The 19,621-nt window shown below is 49.2% G+C and overlaps 5 protein-coding genes across 5 annotated transcripts; 1 reads left to right on the top strand and 4 right to left on the bottom strand.

The window, feature by feature from the left end:
* The first annotated feature begins 55 nt into the window (after positions 1-55).
* PV06_07857 (uncharacterized protein) lies at positions 56-4,868 on the top strand. Its single transcript, XM_016409142.1, has one exon. It carries the CDS (start codon positions 511-513, stop codon positions 4,615-4,617), a length of 4,107 nt encoding a protein of 1,368 aa, XP_016260896.1. The 5' UTR covers positions 56-510; the 3' UTR covers positions 4,618-4,868.
* Positions 4,869-5,112: 244 nt separating this feature from the next.
* On the bottom strand, positions 5,113-7,370 carry PV06_07858 (uncharacterized protein; the record flags this gene model as incomplete). The annotated part of the gene is made up of 2 exons (XM_016409143.1): positions 5,113-6,911; positions 6,962-7,370. The coding sequence occupies 2 exons, from the start codon at positions 7,368-7,370 to the stop codon at positions 5,113-5,115; spliced, it is 2,208 nt and encodes a 735-aa protein (XP_016260897.1).
* Positions 7,371-8,838: 1,468 nt separating this feature from the next.
* On the bottom strand, positions 8,839-10,811 carry PV06_07859 (uncharacterized protein). Its single transcript, XM_016409144.1, has one exon. The coding sequence runs from the start codon at positions 10,497-10,499 to the stop codon at positions 8,910-8,912; it is 1,590 nt and encodes a 529-aa protein (XP_016260898.1). The 5' UTR covers positions 10,500-10,811; the 3' UTR covers positions 8,839-8,909.
* A 3,095-nt stretch (positions 10,812-13,906) lies between these two features.
* Positions 13,907-15,852, bottom strand: PV06_07860 (uncharacterized protein; the record flags this gene model as incomplete). The annotated part of the gene is made up of 3 exons (XM_016409145.1): positions 13,907-14,330; positions 14,407-14,983; positions 15,070-15,852. The coding sequence occupies 3 exons, from the start codon at positions 15,850-15,852 to the stop codon at positions 13,996-13,998; spliced, it is 1,695 nt and encodes a 564-aa protein (XP_016260899.1). The 3' UTR covers positions 13,907-13,995.
* Positions 15,853-16,247: 395 nt separating this feature from the next.
* On the bottom strand, positions 16,248-17,744 carry PV06_07861 (uncharacterized protein; the record flags this gene model as incomplete). The annotated part of the gene is made up of 5 exons (XM_016409146.1): positions 16,248-16,328; positions 16,378-16,757; positions 16,806-17,061; positions 17,117-17,326; positions 17,376-17,744. 5 exons carry the CDS (start codon positions 17,742-17,744, stop codon positions 16,248-16,250), a joined length of 1,296 nt encoding a protein of 431 aa, XP_016260900.1.
* Between the last annotated feature and the right edge of the window lie 1,877 nt (positions 17,745-19,621).

Raw genomic sequence — 19,621 nt, forward strand, 5'->3', positions numbered from 1 at the left:
GGCTGCGGCGCTGGAGACGGTATATTTAGGTGCCTGTATGGCACGTGAGGTGGAGGTCGGTTGTCACTTCCCGAAATCTGAAACCAGCGAAGCACAATTCATCACACAGGGATCAGGCTTGCATCGAAGAGCGTGTCATGAATGACTACACAGTCGTGTTGAGATCAGCAAGATCACTCTCCTCGTAGCTGTGGCCCAAGACTCTCTTTTCTTATTGTTACAAAACTACTCAACGCAATGATAAGACATGAGGCGAAGTTGACTTACTGCTTCTTCTTCTACAAGTTCCCCGCCACTGTCGCCCCCTGGTAGTCAGACTTAGGCGCACTCCCTTCCTGCGTCGTCTTGAGTCTCTACGGAGTAAAAGCAGGCTGATCCTGTTCCACCACGCAATCACGAGCCGCAGCATAAGGTCTTCCTTGCACATTTTCTAACTTTGAGTCTCTCTTCTCTCTTTCTCCCTCTCGTTGTCTCTCGTTCTTTAGCGATTTTTGGTTCTATGCCCGCCATATGTCCCAATCCTCCCACCGCTCGAAAGCGCCCAGTCGGAGCGTCAACAGCCTGCGAAACGGGGATAGGGTGTCTAGAGAGTCCTCCAGGGTTCGCAGAAAATCCATCAGCATAAATGATGCCTATCTGTATGCGTTAAGGGTTGCCTATCTCTCCTACTTGCTTCAGCCTCGTACGTTCCGCAAGAAACATGTCGAAAACAGACCTGCCGTCCACCGCGCAACCACTTCCTCCTCCTTCCATGACTTGATGAACGATTTCACCATTGTGCGAGACTCCAAAAGTACAAGGTTTCCTCATGACTTTATCAAAGAGCTGGAGAAGAGGTTGCAAGGTATCCTCATTGGCAAAGAGAGGCGCCCGGAATACCAAGATGCGGTGGTCAAGCGGACCTTCGCCATTTTCCTCAACACACTGTCGGACCCTTCGTTCAAAAAGCGGATGGATGCGGATAGAAGAGTTGAGGACCTGGTATTGATCTTCTTTTCTAACACAACGAAAGAGCTGCAACGTGGAAAGCCACCTGGTGACGACGGGGTGAAGCGTATGGTCGACCGTCATGTTGCGCTCTTCGTCCGCCTTTTGAGTCTCATACTGAAAGACCGAGACTGGGCAAAGGATAAGCCTGAGTTGGCGTCCCGATTACAGACGTTCGAGTCGAAGCTGCTCAAAGGAGATGAAAATCTGGCTGCCGCACAAATCAACGGACAGAGCAGTGTGGTGGAAGAAATGGTGCCGCTCAGCTATGATATCAAGGACATGCCTTTGGTACAGGTGGTCGGGCGAATCTTCGGCTTGACCAACACCATGATGAAGTCAGACATCGACAAACACAAACATGTCTGGACCGAAAAAGCGGCGCTTCAAGATTTGAAGACATACCAGCAACACCTCAACCTTGGCACCAAATTGACTCTCAATTCCGGCGATTTCGACACTCAAGAAGCATACGAATTCTGGAAAAAAACCGAAGGGCCAGATCTTTCTCAGCTTATGCTTGCGATTGTACAAGCAAATCCCGACTTGGCTAAAAGCACTCCAGGCGGGAGCCTGCCACAATTCAATCCTCAAGGTGCTGGCCCCATTTCCACGGAGTCTCACTATGCAGAAGTATCGAAACTTCTCTCCAATGACTCCTCCTCTTATGTCCTAGATCTGCCGGCAGATCTGGGCTCGCTTGATTTGAATGCGGAATCGGCCCAGCGCGAAAGTGAACCAGGCCACGTTTATACTTTTATACCCTCAGATGCCAGAGCCATGTTTCGAACGATAATGCTGCAGGCTCTCAATCACGACCTTAACGATGATACGAATGATGGAGCAAATGGTCAATTGTTTTCGAAAAAGACCACAGAGTTGCTCAACGAGATTGCTTTGAGATGGCGAATACCCAAGTTTACTCGAATTGTACTTTTTCTGGATGTTGTCCGTGAGAAGTTTGTGGAACAGGCCATTGGGTTGGAAATGCTGGACGGGGCCTTCAATTATGTGAAGGAGCCTCTGCAAGATGATTCCAAAAACAAGAGAGCATCCCTCATTATGAGTTCGGTCCTCTATGATCGATATAATTGGACGATATCCGACTTTGCCTTGATGGGCAAAATACTCAGTGCCCTACATGAGGCACTGCTTCGAGACCTTTACGAGACAATCATGACCTCCTTTGCAGACAAGGCTCATTTGCCAAAACTGGGTATGATTATGGCTATTATTGACGAACACATCAAAAGTGATCCCAACTTTGCACAAAATGCGGAAGATTTTCAAAATTTCAAGAATGCAGCCATTGATGGTCTTGCAGCTGAAGCTCGAAAATTATATGACAATCTTCTCGACAAGGAGCTGCCTCAAGAGAACGAAAAATGGGAGTTTTACCACATTCAGCAGGTGGCAACTGGTGTATTAAAACTTGCCGAGAAAGTTCAGAAGAGGTTTCGAAAGAATCCAGAGATCTTTGGCATCAATCCTCTGATGATTCTACTCAATTGCACCCTTCCAGCGTTTGCAGAGGATTCGAAGGCGATAGTTGAATCAGTACTCAACACTGCTCAGAGGAATCAAGTAGACATTCCCATTCAAGACGGATTCGACCTCTACAAGGAGCTTAGCGAATTTCGACGAGTTCACGCCGATGCTCTACCGCATCGTCCATTCCCGTACAAGCTGGAAGATCTACTGGCAGACTTTGTCTGGAAATGGATCCGTACTACCGAAGAACAAGTCATTGGTTGGGTTGAAGGTGCAGTCAAACATGATACGTTCACCATGAGAACCCAAAACCCGGGCCAGGTACCGACTGAGGATGAGCGTCATTCAACGTCGGTCATGGATATCTTCAGCTCTTTCAATCAGATTATCGATCAAATAGGCCAACTTAACTGGGACGATGACTTGACATATGCGAAGTTTCTCACAGCTGTCTCGAAGGCGATAGGCAATGGTGTCTCGAGGTATTGTGAATTGTTGGATCAGATGTTCAGTAAAGAGATGGATCGACTGACCCCGGAACAAGAAGCCGCTGCCAACATGACCAGACAGGAGAAATGGGTACAACTGGCAAAAGACACATGGAACAACAAAGAAAGAGTGGAGCCTTTCCAGTTTTACCCTCAATCTTTTGTGAAATTGAACAACATCTCTTTTGCCATCCAGCAGTGGGACAAACTCGAGCAGGAAGTCAATGTTGACGCATGTGCCGAGGTAATAAAGAAGTATGCTCCTCCCGCTGCTCAACGGCCTCGGAGGACGACGAATTATGTATTCACCATCAAGATTGTAGAGGCCGAGGACCTGAAAGCTTGTGATGTCAACGGGTTCAGTGACCCGTATGTGGTTCTGACCGACGAGTATCAGAAGCGACTGTCAAAGAGTAGGATCATCTACCGAAATTTGAACCCGCGCTGGGACGAGTCAGTTGACATTACGACGCAAGGCCCTTTGAACCTCATCGCTACCATCTGGGACTGGGATGCAGTTGGTGACCACGACTATGTTGGACGAACCTCCCTCAAGTTGGACCCATCACATTTCAGCGACTTTCTGCCTCGCGAGTATTGGTTGGACCTCGACACTCAAGGTCGACTTATGGTTCGTGTAAGCATGGAAGGTGAACGAGATGACATCCAATTTTACTTTGGCAAGGCCTTCCGAACCCTGCAGAGAACTCAACGAGACATGACGAGGAAAATCACCGACAAGCTGTCCGCCTATATCAATCATTGTCTCTCTCGACGAGCGCTGAGATCTCTCCTCAACCGTGGCATATCCATTTCAACAGTCTCCAGCTATTTTGCGCGGAACCGTGCTTCAGTGATGCCAGCATCAACAATGCCAACCGACGCCGAGATCCTCAACGCCCTCAAGCCCCTGTTTGACTATTTTGACGACAATTTTGCTATAATGCAGCAAACTCTGACTGGGGAAGCCATGATTGCTGTGATGACACGGATCTGGAAAGAAGTGCTGGTGACTGTTGAAGGTCTACTTGTACCTCCTTTGTCCGACAAACCATCACAGCAGAAGGCTTTGACGCAACAAGAACTTGACATTGTCTTCAAATGGTTACAAAGCCTCTTCGAGTTCTTCAACGCTGTGGACGAAGATACTGGTGAAGCCAATGGTGTACCGTTGAATGTCTTGAAGAATCCAAAATATCATGAGCTCCAAATGCTGAATTTCTTTTATTTCGAGCCGACCGACAGTCTCATCCGAGAGTCGGAACGTATGGCATCCGCGACCGCCGCGAGTCAGCAAATGCAGCGCTCGAGGTTTAGTGCACCAGCGAACCTGGGAACCATGGGCGGTGGTGCGCTGCTCAACCCGGGCGGCATCGCGGGTGCAAGACGTGCTAAGAGCATCATGCTTTCGAGGAACTTGGGGACCATGCGCAAAGCCAAGGAGGAGAAGTGGAAAGCTGCACAAGCCGATCCGAACGATGATATGATTCTACGCATTCTCCGAATGAGGCCTGAAGCAACTGGCTACCTCAGAGATCGATCACGACAAAAGGAACGTCTTGCGGCTGCCGCGGCAGCAGAGATGATTGTACGACAGAGTCTACTTGCCGGTGGTGGTAGAATGACGGGTCCGAGCGTGGTGAGAAGATGAATTGACTTTTCAGGGAGAAGTGTTGTCTTTTTTTCTTCATTCACAAATCCATCTGTCTAGCTGGTTAGGGTTCTGTTGAACCGCTTTGGGGGAGGATTATTTTGATTGAAGGATGGATATTGTTTTGGGGATTTATGAATGATGGGCATGGATAGGGGTCATGAATCATGGATTAGCACTATGGACGTTATAGGAGTAGTTTGATCAAGGAGACAGGAGAGTAGCGTCAAGCTTTTGATTAATGATGACTGAGTAATATATTATGATTCCTCGCTATAAGAATTGAGTACTCGTACAAGGTGGAAGACCTACCGAGGGTACATATGCTTCTTGCCCTCACCACAGACACACCTCTGGTTAGTTTTTCTGCCGAATCAGTTCACATTGACGCAAAATAGATCGTGTGAGCCTCTCTTGTGCTATAAAGGGAATTTTTGAGGCCGTCGTAGCTCAGACAAGCCCGCGAGCCCATCAAAATTGACATGTTGGTGGTGATTAGACGATTCTGACAGATTCGCGGGGCCATCTGCTCCTCTTATACTCTTGGAAGACTTCTCTGCAAAAGATGCGCTTTGACCGTCGGACCCCACCCCTAGAGTTGAGGCGATGGTCCAGTGATTGTTCCTGAGGTCCGATTCTTCTGGATAAGAACGAGGGAGACGTCGGTATGCTGTAGAAGCTCAGTCGCAAAACACCCAGGCGTTCAAAGACCGTGCCCCTCTCGTCTTTGCGTGACTGTGATCTCCTGAGGATAAGGGCATCAACACGGCAATCAATTGAAGGAAATTCTTGAACCAACAACAAGGCGGCGTAGCAGCCTTCACCAGAAAATTCGTTTGCTCTCTGACCGTAATCGAGCTCAACCACACGAGAAAGGTGGCGCTCGAAAGCCGAAAGATTACTCGATGCGGAACGCCAGGTAGGATGGTAAAGCCGAGAAAACCGGCAGACCGGTCCGCGTATGGTGACTTGGGCGTGCAAGACACCGCCGAACGGATTGCTTGACTCCACCAGATCAAAGCTGACGTCTTCCAGTGCTGCCAGGGACCTAAGGCTCTTGTTTGTCCAGTCGTTTCGAATGGTATACCCACAAGGAGCGTTGGCCCAGCTCCAGGAAGGAGCTTCGACCTCGACATCATGGGTAGACTGATCAAGTTTGTTGCCGAATAGCTCCAAGCCTTTGGCGTACCACAACAAACCTGGAAGCATGTCTGACTGCCAAAGACCTGCCACATACCTATCGCTTTGGAGGGTCGCTCCATACATTCTCGCAATTCCTGAAATTGCAACGAGTCGATCTCGCCGGTATTTCACACATCGAGCAGAGTAGTCTTCGACGATGTCGTACCAGATGCGATATCTATCATGGAGTGAATGACATTCCGGATTCTCCAGGTACTTTGGCAGGAGTTTGAACTTGGTGAAAAGGTCGAACGTCCAGAAGGGCCTTCCACCTGGTTCGTCCACAATGCTGAGAACGAACTCAGTCATGGGAACGTGTTGGACGGCTCGCTCGTACCGAACCATACTACAGCATTTCCAGGCGATGTGATGAGAAGAATAGAACAAGATTCGGTTTGGTAGGAGTCCTTCTTGCAGAGTCCAGGCACGTTTAGACCATGGTCCGGTCAACTGGTCGTTGCGATCGGGCCACGAGTGCGAGACGTACACCTGCGGCGGGTTTCGGCATTCGTCACTGGCGACCTGATTCGTCTCCTCTTTCCAAGAGATTCCGACGTACTGGGTTTCCCGCTGTCTCAGGAAGCTCTGCGAGGCATCATCCGTGTCCACGCTGGCGATGGTCACCGTTGATTGTCCATAGATGAAACTCATCTGTGAAGATTGCTCCAACCAATCGGACTCCTGGTCTTGAAATATGCACAGTGCATCAACCCACAGATATTGAATCCCTAACCCCCTACTGATGATGATTGCATCCTGGATGGTTGCGTCCAAAGCCGAGATCTCAACACCGTCTTTCAAAAGCTTTTCTGTTCTTTTCATCAACTTCAACGGCGGCTCCCTGTCCCCCCACCGGTAGCTCAGAGCAATCCATGGTCGCAGTGATACTCTGGGCGGGAACTCGACAAGGTGCGGATTTCTACTCTCACTTCCGACATGTAGGAAGCGTATTAGCGATCTCGGACCTGTTAAGTTGGGGGCCGGGCAAGCGTGATTCTCCAGGCAAGATGTGAGCCATCTTGAAGCAAGCGCCACACAGCCGGGATCCTTAGAATGAGGATACAATTTGCTGAGCGGTTCGAACGGAAGGTTTGAAGGTATGTTGACAGAATCTTTCAGTGTTAGGTCAGTAGAAAGGTGCTCTGCAGCAAATGAGACATACTATAATCAATGCTAATGTCAAGATCACAAAGGCTGATCGGCCCTTCCTCAGGGCTCGCGAAGAATGACCTTAGTTTCGGCTCTAGGTATGGCGAAAAGTGAGGAGGATCATTTTTATAGTCTTCTATTGTCTTGCCCTGCGTGAGGATTATAGGAAGATCGCCCGCTAGTTGTGCTGCCCCTGGCTCTTTGCGTTTGAATGCGTCGAATAGAAGCGTGCACAAACCACAACCGGCCGAAGCTGCGGCTTGTATCTGGGATATGTTATCAGAATGCCTGAAGCACAAACTGTCTAAGTGCTCGTCCCAAAAATATTGTCGATCTAGAACGACGTTTGTTGGCAAACCCACGTCAGGGTAATTGAAGATCTGGTACAGATCGAAGCTATTGCAAGTAGTGCATAGGGCCATAACAGCGGAACATGGAGTTCTTTGAAGGATGAGAAGTTGTGAAAAAGGGGAGAAACTAATAGGAAACGAGGTTGTAGTGTAGGCTTCTATAATGACGGGGGCCTTCACCGCAATACGCTGGGCTGTGCGGCTTCAAAGACACAGCCTCATGCGACGGGGCTGACAGCTTGTAAGACCAGTACAACACTAGGACAGGGAATCTGCCAGGGTCACTGGCGCCCGTCTGAAGCAGATGCCTGACTGAGTGGTATGGTATAGCCGATCGCAGCTCAGGGAGCGTTCAGGCAGCCTTCGCTTAGCCGTTGGTATCGGGCCGTCAACGACAATTGTGTTCTTGTTCTCGAGCGATCTAGGCATTTCATATCATCCTTGTCCGGGGCCTATCATAGGAAAAGCTTTCACCGCCGCAAGGTACCCGTTTTAAAGGAACTTGTACTCTGTATACTTGCAAACGTTGCGAACAGTCCAGTATGGCTGACCAGATCATCAATATCGTTCGGCTTATGCTCCTCGAATCGTACGTTCCAAAGGTCGTCAATGTAGGGCTCGTCTTGATCGTCAGGACGTGGACCCACCCTTTCCCGTCCGGGGCCGAAATAGCATTTGGCTCGCCGCCGCTGTTGCCCTCTCCCAAATATGGCCTGCAAGATCGTCTGTCGTAGCTGCGTTGAAGCTTCTGAGTGCCGACGTTTGACCAAACACGTTGTTTCTGTAGCTAGAGGCATGCGAGAAACCTAGAAGCTCGAAATGATGTGGCAAACAACCATTGGTGTATTTCACAACCGGTGTGATAAAGAACAGCCTTGTCCGCTGTCTAGTGCAATGAGAACTGGCCAAAGTCCCCCTTTTACAAGAATAGTGCGTCGCTGGGCGAATCACCTCTCGTTCTTTAAATGTCGAGCTTGTGTTTTCCTCAAGCGCTTCGAAATACCTATTTTAGCTATTACTATCAGGGTAGCTTCTTTAAGCTCAGAGGGGGCACAGGGAAGCAGAGTACCTCGTTCTTTCATGTATACCGAAGTATCGGCGCAAACAACACGCCGAATCAAAGGCGGTAGGCTTTTCCCCGGCTGCCATCAACCGCGAAGGTGACTTTTGGTCATCGGTGACGGATACAAATATCGATGAGCTTTTCTCGATCCATGACCATAGTGCAACTACCACTCTTATCAAACCAAAGTCGCCATGTCCTGGTCCATTTCGATTCGAGGCAAATCTTTCTTCCCTTGTCATCTTCGGCGGCCAGCTTCCATGTTACGAGGCTACGAGATGGGGATGAAACGTGCCACGAGATAATTTTGAGGAAAGAATTCTCTACCTTGGGTATAAGCTAGCTACACCCTACGGCGACTATCTTCTAGGAGGAATCCTTCCCTCTTTTTTTTCTCTTTTGGTTTTGTTCTTTTTTTTCCGTTCCGGTTTCATCATTTTCACCTTTTTTTTTCTCTTGTAAAGTTCTATTCTACTCTGAACACATGTGACATTTTTCCTGATTTCCCACGAAAGCAACGAAGCAATCACAAAGTCCGGGGGCCCCACTCACGCATCATGTTTGGGGCGGCAACTCACCGACGCAGGCTCCTTGGTTCCATCCCCGGGAGACAGCACGTCTCGGTCCCGGGCAGCGTTTTCAAGCCGGTTCACGAAAGAAAGAAGCATCAGTCGCCGGTCGTACAGATTCCGCAGGTTGACGCGGGACCTTTTGTCGGCGGCATTGTGTCCCGTGATGAGCACGAGCATGAGAAAGTTCTCGATCAAACTCGGTGGGACGTTCGAGAGCAACTGGCCGGTGAAGCTCCATCTCATGGCGGACGATCCGGCCACCAGGCCGACAAGTGTCAGCACCCCGAGGACGACGGTGATTTCGTGGGCACAGACGCGAGCCATGACCTCGGAAAGTCTGTACGTCAGGCTCGGGTCGTGGATCGTCTCCCTGGGGGGCGGTGTCAGCCCGATCGCCCCGAAGAGCCTCTCGTCGCCGACGTCGATTTCATCGAATTCCCTTTCGACGTACGAATTCAGTCGGGCCTGGATGTTTCGGAGCACGAAACCGTCATTCATTCCCACGAGACCGGCGTAGGTGCCGATGATGAGCCACCAGTTGTCGTTGAAGTCGAGGACCGGGCCGATGGCGACCCACGTCACCATCACGCAGACCAGGATGGCGATGCCGATGAGTGTTCCGACAAAGTCGGCGTAGTAGAAGGTGGCCCGTTGGATCTTGCTCATCTTTGGTGGCGGCGCGACCACGACCGGGTTGTCCAGAGAATCACCCGTCAAACGTCGAAGCTTGATTTCCAGGGCCGAGTCCACCTTGAAGATCAGGTCGAGACACCTTTCCATGTACGCCGAGTGGCGTTCCCGGACGTTGGCGATGAAGGCAAAGCTGAAGACCATGGTCGCAGACGAGGCCGAGTTCATGTACAGTTGCCAGTCGTTGCTCCAACCGTTGAGCGGACCGATGCCGATCCAAACAAAGACGGCCACCCAGTACGCGCATATCGTGAGCAGATGTCCCAGGATCTCAGATGTCTTGGTCACGAAACGCCCGAACCGCGTCTCTGGAGGAAGACTATCAGCAAAGTCCGATATGTCCCGATCCGACAGTTGCTGTTGGTTGGAAAGGTCGACAAGTTCGTCAAAGCCGGAGCCGCGACGAACCCTGTCGAGCATTCTGACGTGGCTCAGGAGTCGGGACTGCAGCTGGATGGTCGCGTACATCCCATCGTCGTATCCGTTGAGCTGTTGCCGAACGAGGAAAGAATCGTAGATGTAGTTGACGATGGCTTGGATGTCCGAGATCAGGATCTGCCAGAGATTGTCGTGGCCGTAGTGGATGCCGAGCAAGGCCCACGTCAACAATCCCGACATGATGATGGCGAGTGCAGATTGAGAACCTGCAGCGGCGACGACCCTGTCGAGCCAGCGATCCAACAGTCTCGCTTTGGCCATTGGCGTGAAGCCAGTAGTGTTGTGTTGACCACCCTCACTTACACTCTGAGTCGGAGCAGCTCCCCGGATCTCTCCTTTTTCCCCCGGCTTGCTGATGACATTGCCAATCTGCCTCAGTAGATTGTTCTTTTCACCAGGGCCGGCGGCCGTCATTTGAGTTTCAGCTTGTCTCGCCATTGTCCTTCTTCTCAAGCGGAGCTCAATTTGAAAAGGTCTTCTTCTGCCAGGTCGGCTCGTCGCTCATCACTCGGGGCTCGTCATCCAACTATCCTTCTCAACCAAATCCCAGCCAGTCATGTATAGTTCAGTTTTTATACGTCTCACTGCAGGAAAATCTCGCCCTATGGTGGCTGTAGGTCTCGTGGAGCTGTCTCGCAGGAGAACGTCGGGATCTTTGGGCTCGAGGGTCGTTTACAGACCATGACCCGGGAGCAAATTCGATCGAAGGCAAGGTGTTCCATTCACGGGGATTTACAATGTCAAGTGTGTGATTAGAACACAGGTAGTTCCAGAAAACAAGTACGCTTCCCAGAGGATTTATATAGATTTGCCGTTGTATGGGTTTATTGATTTTGAAATTTCCTTTTTCTGTAGGAGTTTAGACAGAGGTATTTTATTTCACCGTCAAATTCCTGTGTGGTTCCCATGAGGCTGTGCCGTTCGAGTTCTGCCGCAGTGAACAGAATGCTTACGTGGCCAAACTTTGCGCGTCTACACCATTGCTTGTTCAATCGAGAGACCGGATTGGTGAGATTGAGACTTGAGTTTTGCCAGCCTCGAGGCCGGCGGATGTCTAATGAATGTAGCGGGTGGTCCAGCACTGACCATTGACATGAGCAAGATGAGAAATTTTTTGTACCAGGTAAGGCGAACTAGGTCGCATTGAAATCAACATGTGGAAAGATTCCTTCACAGTACGGAGGAGGATAATGAGGCAGTGCAGCCTTTCTTTCTTGTGGAGGAGACGGAATTGTGGGTCACCCAACCTGGCCGAGGGCTAGAATTTCCCAGAAAGGACTTCGAGCGAACTGCGTTACGGGGTCAAGATAAACTGCCCCAAATGCTCGTCGTAGGTACCATTGAGACTTCATTTTCATTCTCGAAAATCTTTATTGCATATTGAGCATCGGTCATGCCACTAGACTCGCCAAATCTGACCGAAAATCATAGCAGAATGAATCCTCAGTTTCCATACGAGTTCAAATTGAATATTGGCTTCTTTAGAGTCATTGACACTGCATTTTGAACAGACCCAATAATCATAATCATGAATATATTGCTTCTAGTCCTATAAGAAATTGAATAATTATTCATATTACGTGTAACACGCATGAAGGAAAAACGGAGAGAAAATAAAGTCTTGATGGATCAAAACAACAGAATTTTATGCGATTGATTATGCTATGGCCGTTCCGAGGAAACAAAAGAAGTCTATCAAAAGGAAGTCAAAACATGAGCCAAGGGGATAGGGTCAGCTTTCATCTTCTTAGCAGCTCATTCGAGGTAGCCATATTCTATAATCATCAAGGCCAGTCCTTCTCCTCCTCGTAAGTCCTCTTAGCCAGCTGCGAGGACGAGAAGGATTAAATTTGACATTTTTGAGGGATTTCTCAGAAAAGTGCTGCACAATGCTATTGGATCCGGAGAGGACCACTGGAGTACCGTGGACAGCATAAACTCCTCGGGTTGGAATATGTTGATGACTGTTTGTTCATGCATCGACGGCGTAGTTTGGAGGGTCATCACGTCAACCCAGGCCCGAGTGTGTTCGTGCCTTGGATATATGTGTAGTTCTTCCGCCTTGCCTATTGTTTATTGCCTTGATGTGTAATGTGTAATCGGGTCTCAAGCTAATTCTGGGTTGACATGGGTGGCCGTTGAACAGTAGGCTGTGGCGGATGGTGTTCTGGCCAGAGGAGGACACTGCATTCGTACGTGTACCGTGGATGGCCGGAGGAGACTGCTGCTGTAACAAAGATGCTGTCAGTACATTTACTTGCTGGAGGAGAAATAGGCGGGCTGCTCACTCTCCATGTCCTGACTCAGTTTGTTTCCAGCCTTCTTCTCACCATCCAGATGAGAGCTCTACGAGTCAAAATGGGGGTAAACCACAAAAGGAAAAAATGGCAGAAATGTTTCCAGAGTGGTTAAGACATGCCTTCTGCTTCTACTCCACTGTTTGGATGGCTGCCTGTCTGATATTGTTGGCTTGCTCAGTGAAGTTCCATGGTTTACGGTTGTAAGTTTATCGGTGCCTGCGTATGAGATTCACTTCTTTTTGGCAGTCATGTGAATTCAGGTTTGAGGCATAAGACAGATGTATCAACAAAATGTCCACATGGTGAAAATTATGAGTTGCACATGAGGAGATCAAAAAGAAGATCCATCTCGTCAAAGTGCAAAGTACTTGATCCTTTTCTTTCCCCAAAAGGTTTGCGTGGAAAGAAAGAAAAAGTTGTGTTTGTGGTTTACTGCCTGCGCCTCCAGAATCCATCAGACAACACAAACTCGCGACGAGCTTCACTTGCTCATCTCTCTTCAATCTCTGTTGAACCATCCATCTCACCGAAAGCACACATTCCTCTTCTTCGCAGGCAAAACGATTTCCTTGACCCTACGCATCAGCGTCAACATCTTCGGCGGCAGCGGAACGGAACAGAACCAACAAACCAAACAACGAAAATGGACGACGCAACCGCAACCAACAAAGTCAACGGCGCCAGTCATGACGACGACGACGAAAACAACAGCAAATACAACTCCTCCTCTTCCTCCTCCTTCCCTTCAACTCATCACACGGACCGAGCCAAGATTGCCTCTGATATGGCCAAGCGTATCGCCGGTGGTGCGAACCTGCAGACCCTTGCACACGACCAGAACATGACTGTGGAACAAGTCTGTCGCATGGTTGCCATGTTTGCAGATCAAGCGGGCGAAATTGCCAGAGCCACTCTTGGATCGGTATGTTTTTTCTTTCTCTCGCCTTGACGTCTCCACGCAGTCAATTATATGAATCATGTGCCGACAACTAACTGCAAGAATGTAGGACACCATGTACAACGTCATCGCCGAGAACAAGGAAGGTCAAGGCAAGGCCATCCAAGATCAATGTGAGCAAGAGATGATGAAGGCGAATCACAAAGTGTCAAATGGCTTGAAGAACGGAGCAGAGGAAGAGAAAGAGGATGAAGATGAGGCAACAAAGATCCCGCCACGGATGCCTCAGAATTTCAATCCTTTCGTGTACTACCGCCTGTAGACGCGGTGGCCCGCGGGCTAGTCACGATACCTTTTGTGGTTGTGTCCAAAGCGAGAGAGAAATTGACATTAGTTTCTCATGTGATTGAGATTGAGATACCTATTCAGCGATGACAGAGAATGTCGATTGATGAAGCATGAGAAAGAGATCGAAACTGAATGGAAAAGCTGACCGAAAATTGACGCGTCATGATTGTTGTGGCTCGAGGTTACACAAGGCTGAACGAACGCGAGGCTGAATTTCTCCTTTTGATTGGGTGTCGGCTTTTTTTTCTTTAGCTTCACCCTTGGACTTCAGCTTGCTGCCTGCCTTTACAGCTACAGCATCACCTACTCAAGAGACGTTCATAGGCTCAAGTCTTTGCGGTCTAAGTAATCGAATAATGACCGACCGACTCTGCCCTCCTCATACCTCCTAAGATACCGCAAATCGACTCCTTTTCCTCAACCTGGCCCCATAAAAGTAGATGAAGTACATTCCAAAGACACAAATCACAGTCAATCCAGCAAGCAAGCTGACTGCACCGTCTATACCAAGCGTATCAAACATGGGCCGCGCGTAGGAGATTGCCCCAGCCGCGAACAATGCCCTTGCAAATCCGTTGGCGGCGAACAGAGATCCCGAATACTGCGCGTACGTAAACGGCAAGTAAATAAACATGCACTGTGTGATGACAAAGACGCCCATCATACTAAGTCCCACTCCAATCAGGCTGACGATCCAGTGTACACTCGACCGTGCTGTCCAAGCTGTAATATCGTCACACATGCGTTAGAATATCGACCTCGACCTGAGAGTGCCGAGAGCAGGTCAGTATAAACGTACCAAAGATGATCAACCCAGCCGGGATGAAGAATGTCGCGACAAGTCCAGGCCACAGCCGCGCTTCAGGTGGAACAACTTGCATACTCGCCATCTTTGCGTCCGCGTAGAAATAAAAGTATGAACAGTACAACATCATTGCGAGAACCAAACCCACGAGCACGGAGAGAAATGCAAGTCCAATCTGGCCAAGATTGAACCCGTACTCATCGCCATATACGAGTGGAAAGGCCTCGAAGAAGGAATAGTATATCCCGTATATCAATGCCGTGTAGATCGTGGTGAACAAAACCGCCGGGTCGAGTATGTTGATCTGCCAAGGTTTGATGAGGGCATCGAAGACAACTTGTCGAGGCGATAGTTTGGCTTGTTTGAATTCAGACGCAGCTTTGAGGTCAAGACATCCTGTGCGTGCTCGGAGTCGTTGAGCCCGACGGAGCAAAATGTTGTCGGATGATGTCTCTGGCAGGGATAAAAGCATGAGGAACAAAGTGAAGCCGGACAGCCATAGAAGCTCCCATGAGGACCATCGCCACGTCTTAGCCTGGACTGAGAACCCACCTACAAGAGGACCGAGAGCCTAAGACGATGTTTAGTGTTAGCCAGATGTGGGCATGATATGGAAAGAAGTGAATGACGTGACAGGCAACAAGAGACACAACATACTGGACCAAGCGTCGCTCCACATCCCCAGAACGTTATCACATAAGGCATGATCTTTGCACCGTAAAAGTCTCCATAGCTTGCTCCACCTGTTGAGAGAGCAGGTGATCCAAAGAATCCCAGCAGAAATCGCAGGACCAGTAGCCCCGGAATATTGTCGACAAGAGCCATTGGGATACAGAGGATGAACAACAGGAAGAAGGTGATGATGTAAGGAATGTTTCGACCGATCGATGGAATCTCAGAGAGTGGGCTCAGAATGAGCGGCGCCACTCCGTATCCAAGGACGTACAAAGACAAGCCAAGAGAGCCAATGACTTGAGGGATGTGGTACATGTTGACGATGTCGGGAATACTTGCAGTGTACATCGACGTGCCAATGTACACAGTGAAAGTATACAACAGTATAACGAAGGAGACGTAGCCTTTCTTGAGAGGCGACCAGTTGTGAGGATCGTCTGGATCCGAGTCCTCGTACCAGGACACAATGATTTCTTTCCTCTGGTTGTAGTTTGGTCCTGCTTCCGGGTCAAGTGATCCATTGCGTCTCTTTTGTCCACCGCTGTCAAAGTCGTCCACTTCACAGCTCGGTTGATGTGCTTGGGGGAGATCGCCATGTTCAGGAATGTTATCATGATTGTCGACTTGCTTCTGGACATCTTCAGGCTGCCAGTACTCTGTCCTTAGCAGAAAGTCTGGTAAAGATTCACGATGAGGGGCAAGGCGGCCACGACTGAATTGACGAAGAAGATAGCCAAGTGTTGAATCCCGCACAATGTCGTACATGGTGACTTTTATTGGCGAACACGAGGAGATTTTGGAAGAGCCAAAGCAAGACCATCGAGGGGACTGTACGCACGCAGGTGTTAGTATCCTCTGTCTTCACCTTTATAGTCTTCATCTGATGCTCGATGGTATGATGGAGCTCCACTCGTCCCATTGCTAGCGTCAGAATGTTGCGCAAAGCTAACCACGATGGGTAAGTCCGACTTCCTTGCACTTGTACCAGGGGCATGATGAAGTGGCCTATCGTGGATCGTTGCAAGGTTTCTCATGGACGTAGGAGTTCCACAGGTGGAGATCACAGGTACAGCAGATCAATGTTTGCTCTGATCGGAGCGACAATGGAACTGGGATTGAGTCATGTTCGTCTCGCCGCCAACTCCTTCGAGGTCGATCAGTCATACAGGCTGAAGCAACATACCCGCCCATATCAGAACGTGTCCCTCGGCAATGTATCGAAAGGGAAGGGTTTCTTGTTCCTGTGCATTCTTAGCTGAGGGCCACATAACTGTCAGTAGTACTTCATACCTGCGAAAGAAGTGTGGCCTGACCAATACCCATGGTGAGACCAATCCATGCCAGACATTCGCGCATCCGAGCTCTAATCTCCAACGGTACGATAGATGTGGCGGTGATCACCCACAGTGGATGAAGCAAAAGTAGTCCGCCGATAGATTTGCCAGGAAGAATCGTTGGCATGTCGCCGTTAGACTTGGAATCAAGGGACAACCTGTCGGTGCTCAACTGGTACGGGATGGATGCGATAATGTCTTCGACAAGAATGAGAGCTGTGGTCAAGTCGTCCTGTGCATTGGGAACATCAATCAGGATGCTCTTACATCGGACGATGATCTCAAGGATGAGGAGGCGTGATTTTCGGTATGTATTCCAGACGGCGGCAACGTAATCTGTGGTGGTGAGACAAATTGCCCAACAATAGGCCAGAGAACACTTACAATCAAAGTAGCTGTCAATTCTTCCTGAACAGTAATTTTTACTATTGGATAACCGAAATCCTGCCTGGCTGATTGTCTTGGGCTGCCACTCTTGGATTTGACTGGCTTCCCATTGTGCAAAAGCTCCATCAAGTGTCTTAGCTTCCTCGAGGATATTACTGATCTCTTCGTCCGGAGGGACCGTTTCGTCCAAGACAAAGGCTTCTCGTGCTTTGTAGAAGACAGAGTGGAATCTGATCAATATCTTGTCCAGATTCTGAACCGAATCATTGGAAAATGGTGCGCATAGGAGCCCACAACCTCGAACCTACTTCAGAGGTTAACATGTCTCCCCCTATAGATTGTCCAGCGAGGACTGTACTCGCCTCCAACAGTTTTTTGAGAACTAGCGGGTTATGGAGCTGGAAGAGTTCGATTCCGGCAGCCAAGTCGAATGGCGAATGGGGTTCGGACAAGATGGCGGCAATGCCGCGAACATGGAGAGTGTGATGGCCGGGGTTTTCATTGTCACCGGCGACGATCTAGAAAGGGCATAAGTGAGAAGGACAACGATATAATGAAGGCACGAACCTCATAAATACCAAGTAAAACAGCTGTCATCAGTGCCTCCACTGATCCTGCTGTCGCCGGCGTGCCCAGCACCTTCTGAAACGACAGAAGCAACCTACCATATTGACTTCTTGCTTCCTCTACGTAGTCAGACCGGCCGGACTTGTTCCCCACGGCTGCCAATGCGACGGTTCGTGCAGCTTCGGCAAGATCAGACGAAGTGTCCTTGCCCACCAAAGATTCAAATCCATCGAGATATCCTCGTGAGATGTTTCTGTCTTTCGAAGTTACGCAAAAGTCTTCGAGAAATACTCGAAGGAAATCGATTGCTTTAGATTGAGTCTGAGGTTCTAGATCATCTTCACACAGCTTGACAGATGATAGATTCATCCTTTGAAGTTTAGGTTGTCCCACATATTGGCGAAAGACGAGACTCGAGTCATACTCATCGTACCCTGGACAAGGCCTTTTCGACTTGAGGCACCGATTGCAGGCCTTTCAATATTAGTCCGCGTGTAGGATCAAATTAATATGCCACAAAGACTTACTGGTCGGGTCTCGTCGCACTGAACTTCCAATTAGCCACGGCGATTTTATCGTCTGAGTGTCTATAGCAAACCTACCTTCTTCCGTCTCTGTTTACAGGCCTTACAACCACGAGAAGCCCCATGATTCACCATCTGAGTGTAGTACGCTTGCTAAGAGCTGCCTCGGTACGAATATGGAACTCCTGTTCAACTACATTGAGTACACCCGTTGAGAGGGAAGAAGTCGTCAAATGGTAATACGCATCCATCGTTCGAATGACGGCAAGACCTTGCAAGGTACGTGAAATCTTACCTAATGATACACAGCCTTGTGCTTAAGTAATGTGAGCCAATACCTTCTTGGCAAGGCTGTGATTACAAGGATGAACAATGTCGTGCCGCCACAATCCCAAGGAAACACAGAAACAAGGACATCAATTTGAACCTCATTCTCTATGGGGTCTTGGTCTGCAACTTGAACATCATGTTTGCTAGATTTCGAAAAACAATCAATCATCCAACAGTGTCTTGACTCCACACCACAAAATTTCCCATTCTTGTGTCCTCTGACGGAACCTTCGACTGATTTCAAACGCCCGCGTTTGCAGCGTCCGCATCCCTCTGAGCCGCGAACCGCGCAATTTCTCTCACAATGCTAGAAGGGTGACCACGCATCCGAAATCTCCTCGCGACCTCCTCGACTGACATTCCATTGTTGATGTGTCTGATCATGCGGCGTACACCTGCCGTCCCGATGGCGTCGCGGGCGGTCCAATGAACACCAACGACGGCGGCGCCCAATTTTGGAGCAGGAGCAGGAGCAGGACGATGTTGCTGGTCAGCCAGTGCTTCTGCGACTTCGTCGGATGTGATTGTCGTCCAACCATCCTCGTCATTCTGTGAGACAGCCATGTACGGATCCAAGTGTATGGGAATCGTTCGAGTTTTGGTCTTGGGCTCGGTATCGGTGCTGTTTTTCATAAGGTGGCCTTTGATGTAAACATTGGTATCGACGAGCGGGTCATCAATAGCCGAAGTAATGGTTGGAACGATGACATTAGCTGCATTCTGGCGAACATGGTTCCGACGTTCTGCTTCTGCACGGTTCACAAAGTTAGCTTGATTTGTTATCATCATAAACGCAGCAAAAACGTATGAGAGGAAAGAAGGGCACATACTCTTGGTCGTGATATCTTCCAAAATCATCTCGAAGCTGCTCTCGTCGTCACTACCATCACTCTCATGTTCAAGCCTTGAATCGCCATCATCTGGCTTTGGTCTTTCCAAGAGTTTCTCTGTATCATCGACAAGTCAGTCACAATTGTCCGTGAACAAAACGATACCACTCCCCCACTTACCTGATAGCTTAGTTGATGCCATGTCCGGAGTTGTTGAAAGTGCTTCGTCGACAAGCGAAGAGAGATGATGTCGCGCTGTGAGAATTTCCTTGGAAAAGAAATTCCAGAGATCCTATCACTCTGTAAGAACATCCACAACTTATAAGTTTGGAATAAAGATGGAAAAGGGAGGGAAAAGGTAAGTACAATGAACGTAGACAATAGGTGATGGGGACGCAGACGTAGTGGCAAACGCATCTCTATCCTTGTTCACCCCCCCAACACCCAACAAGGGGTATATCATTCCAGTTATCCCACAGAAACAAAGAAGAAAGGGAAAAACTTACGGGTGATACAGGATGATGCAGAAAGGGAGACCTTACAGGTGGTGAAGAATGGATGT

This window comes from Exophiala oligosperma (assembly GCF_000835515.1).
Source record: "Exophiala oligosperma strain CBS 72588 unplaced genomic scaffold supercont1.7, whole genome shotgun sequence".
In the NCBI taxonomy this organism is placed as follows: Eukaryota; Fungi; Ascomycota; class Eurotiomycetes; order Chaetothyriales; family Herpotrichiellaceae; genus Exophiala; species Exophiala oligosperma.

Bases quoted from the DNA above. Each gene is read 5' to 3' on its own strand.
- PV06_07857 (XM_016409142.1), top strand. From the start codon at position 511: ATGTCCCAATCCTCCCACCGCTCGAAAGCGCCCAGTCGGAGCGTCAAC.
- PV06_07859 (XM_016409144.1), bottom strand. From the start codon at position 10,499: ATGGCGAGACAAGCTGAAACTCAAATGACGGCCGCCGGCCCTGGTGAA.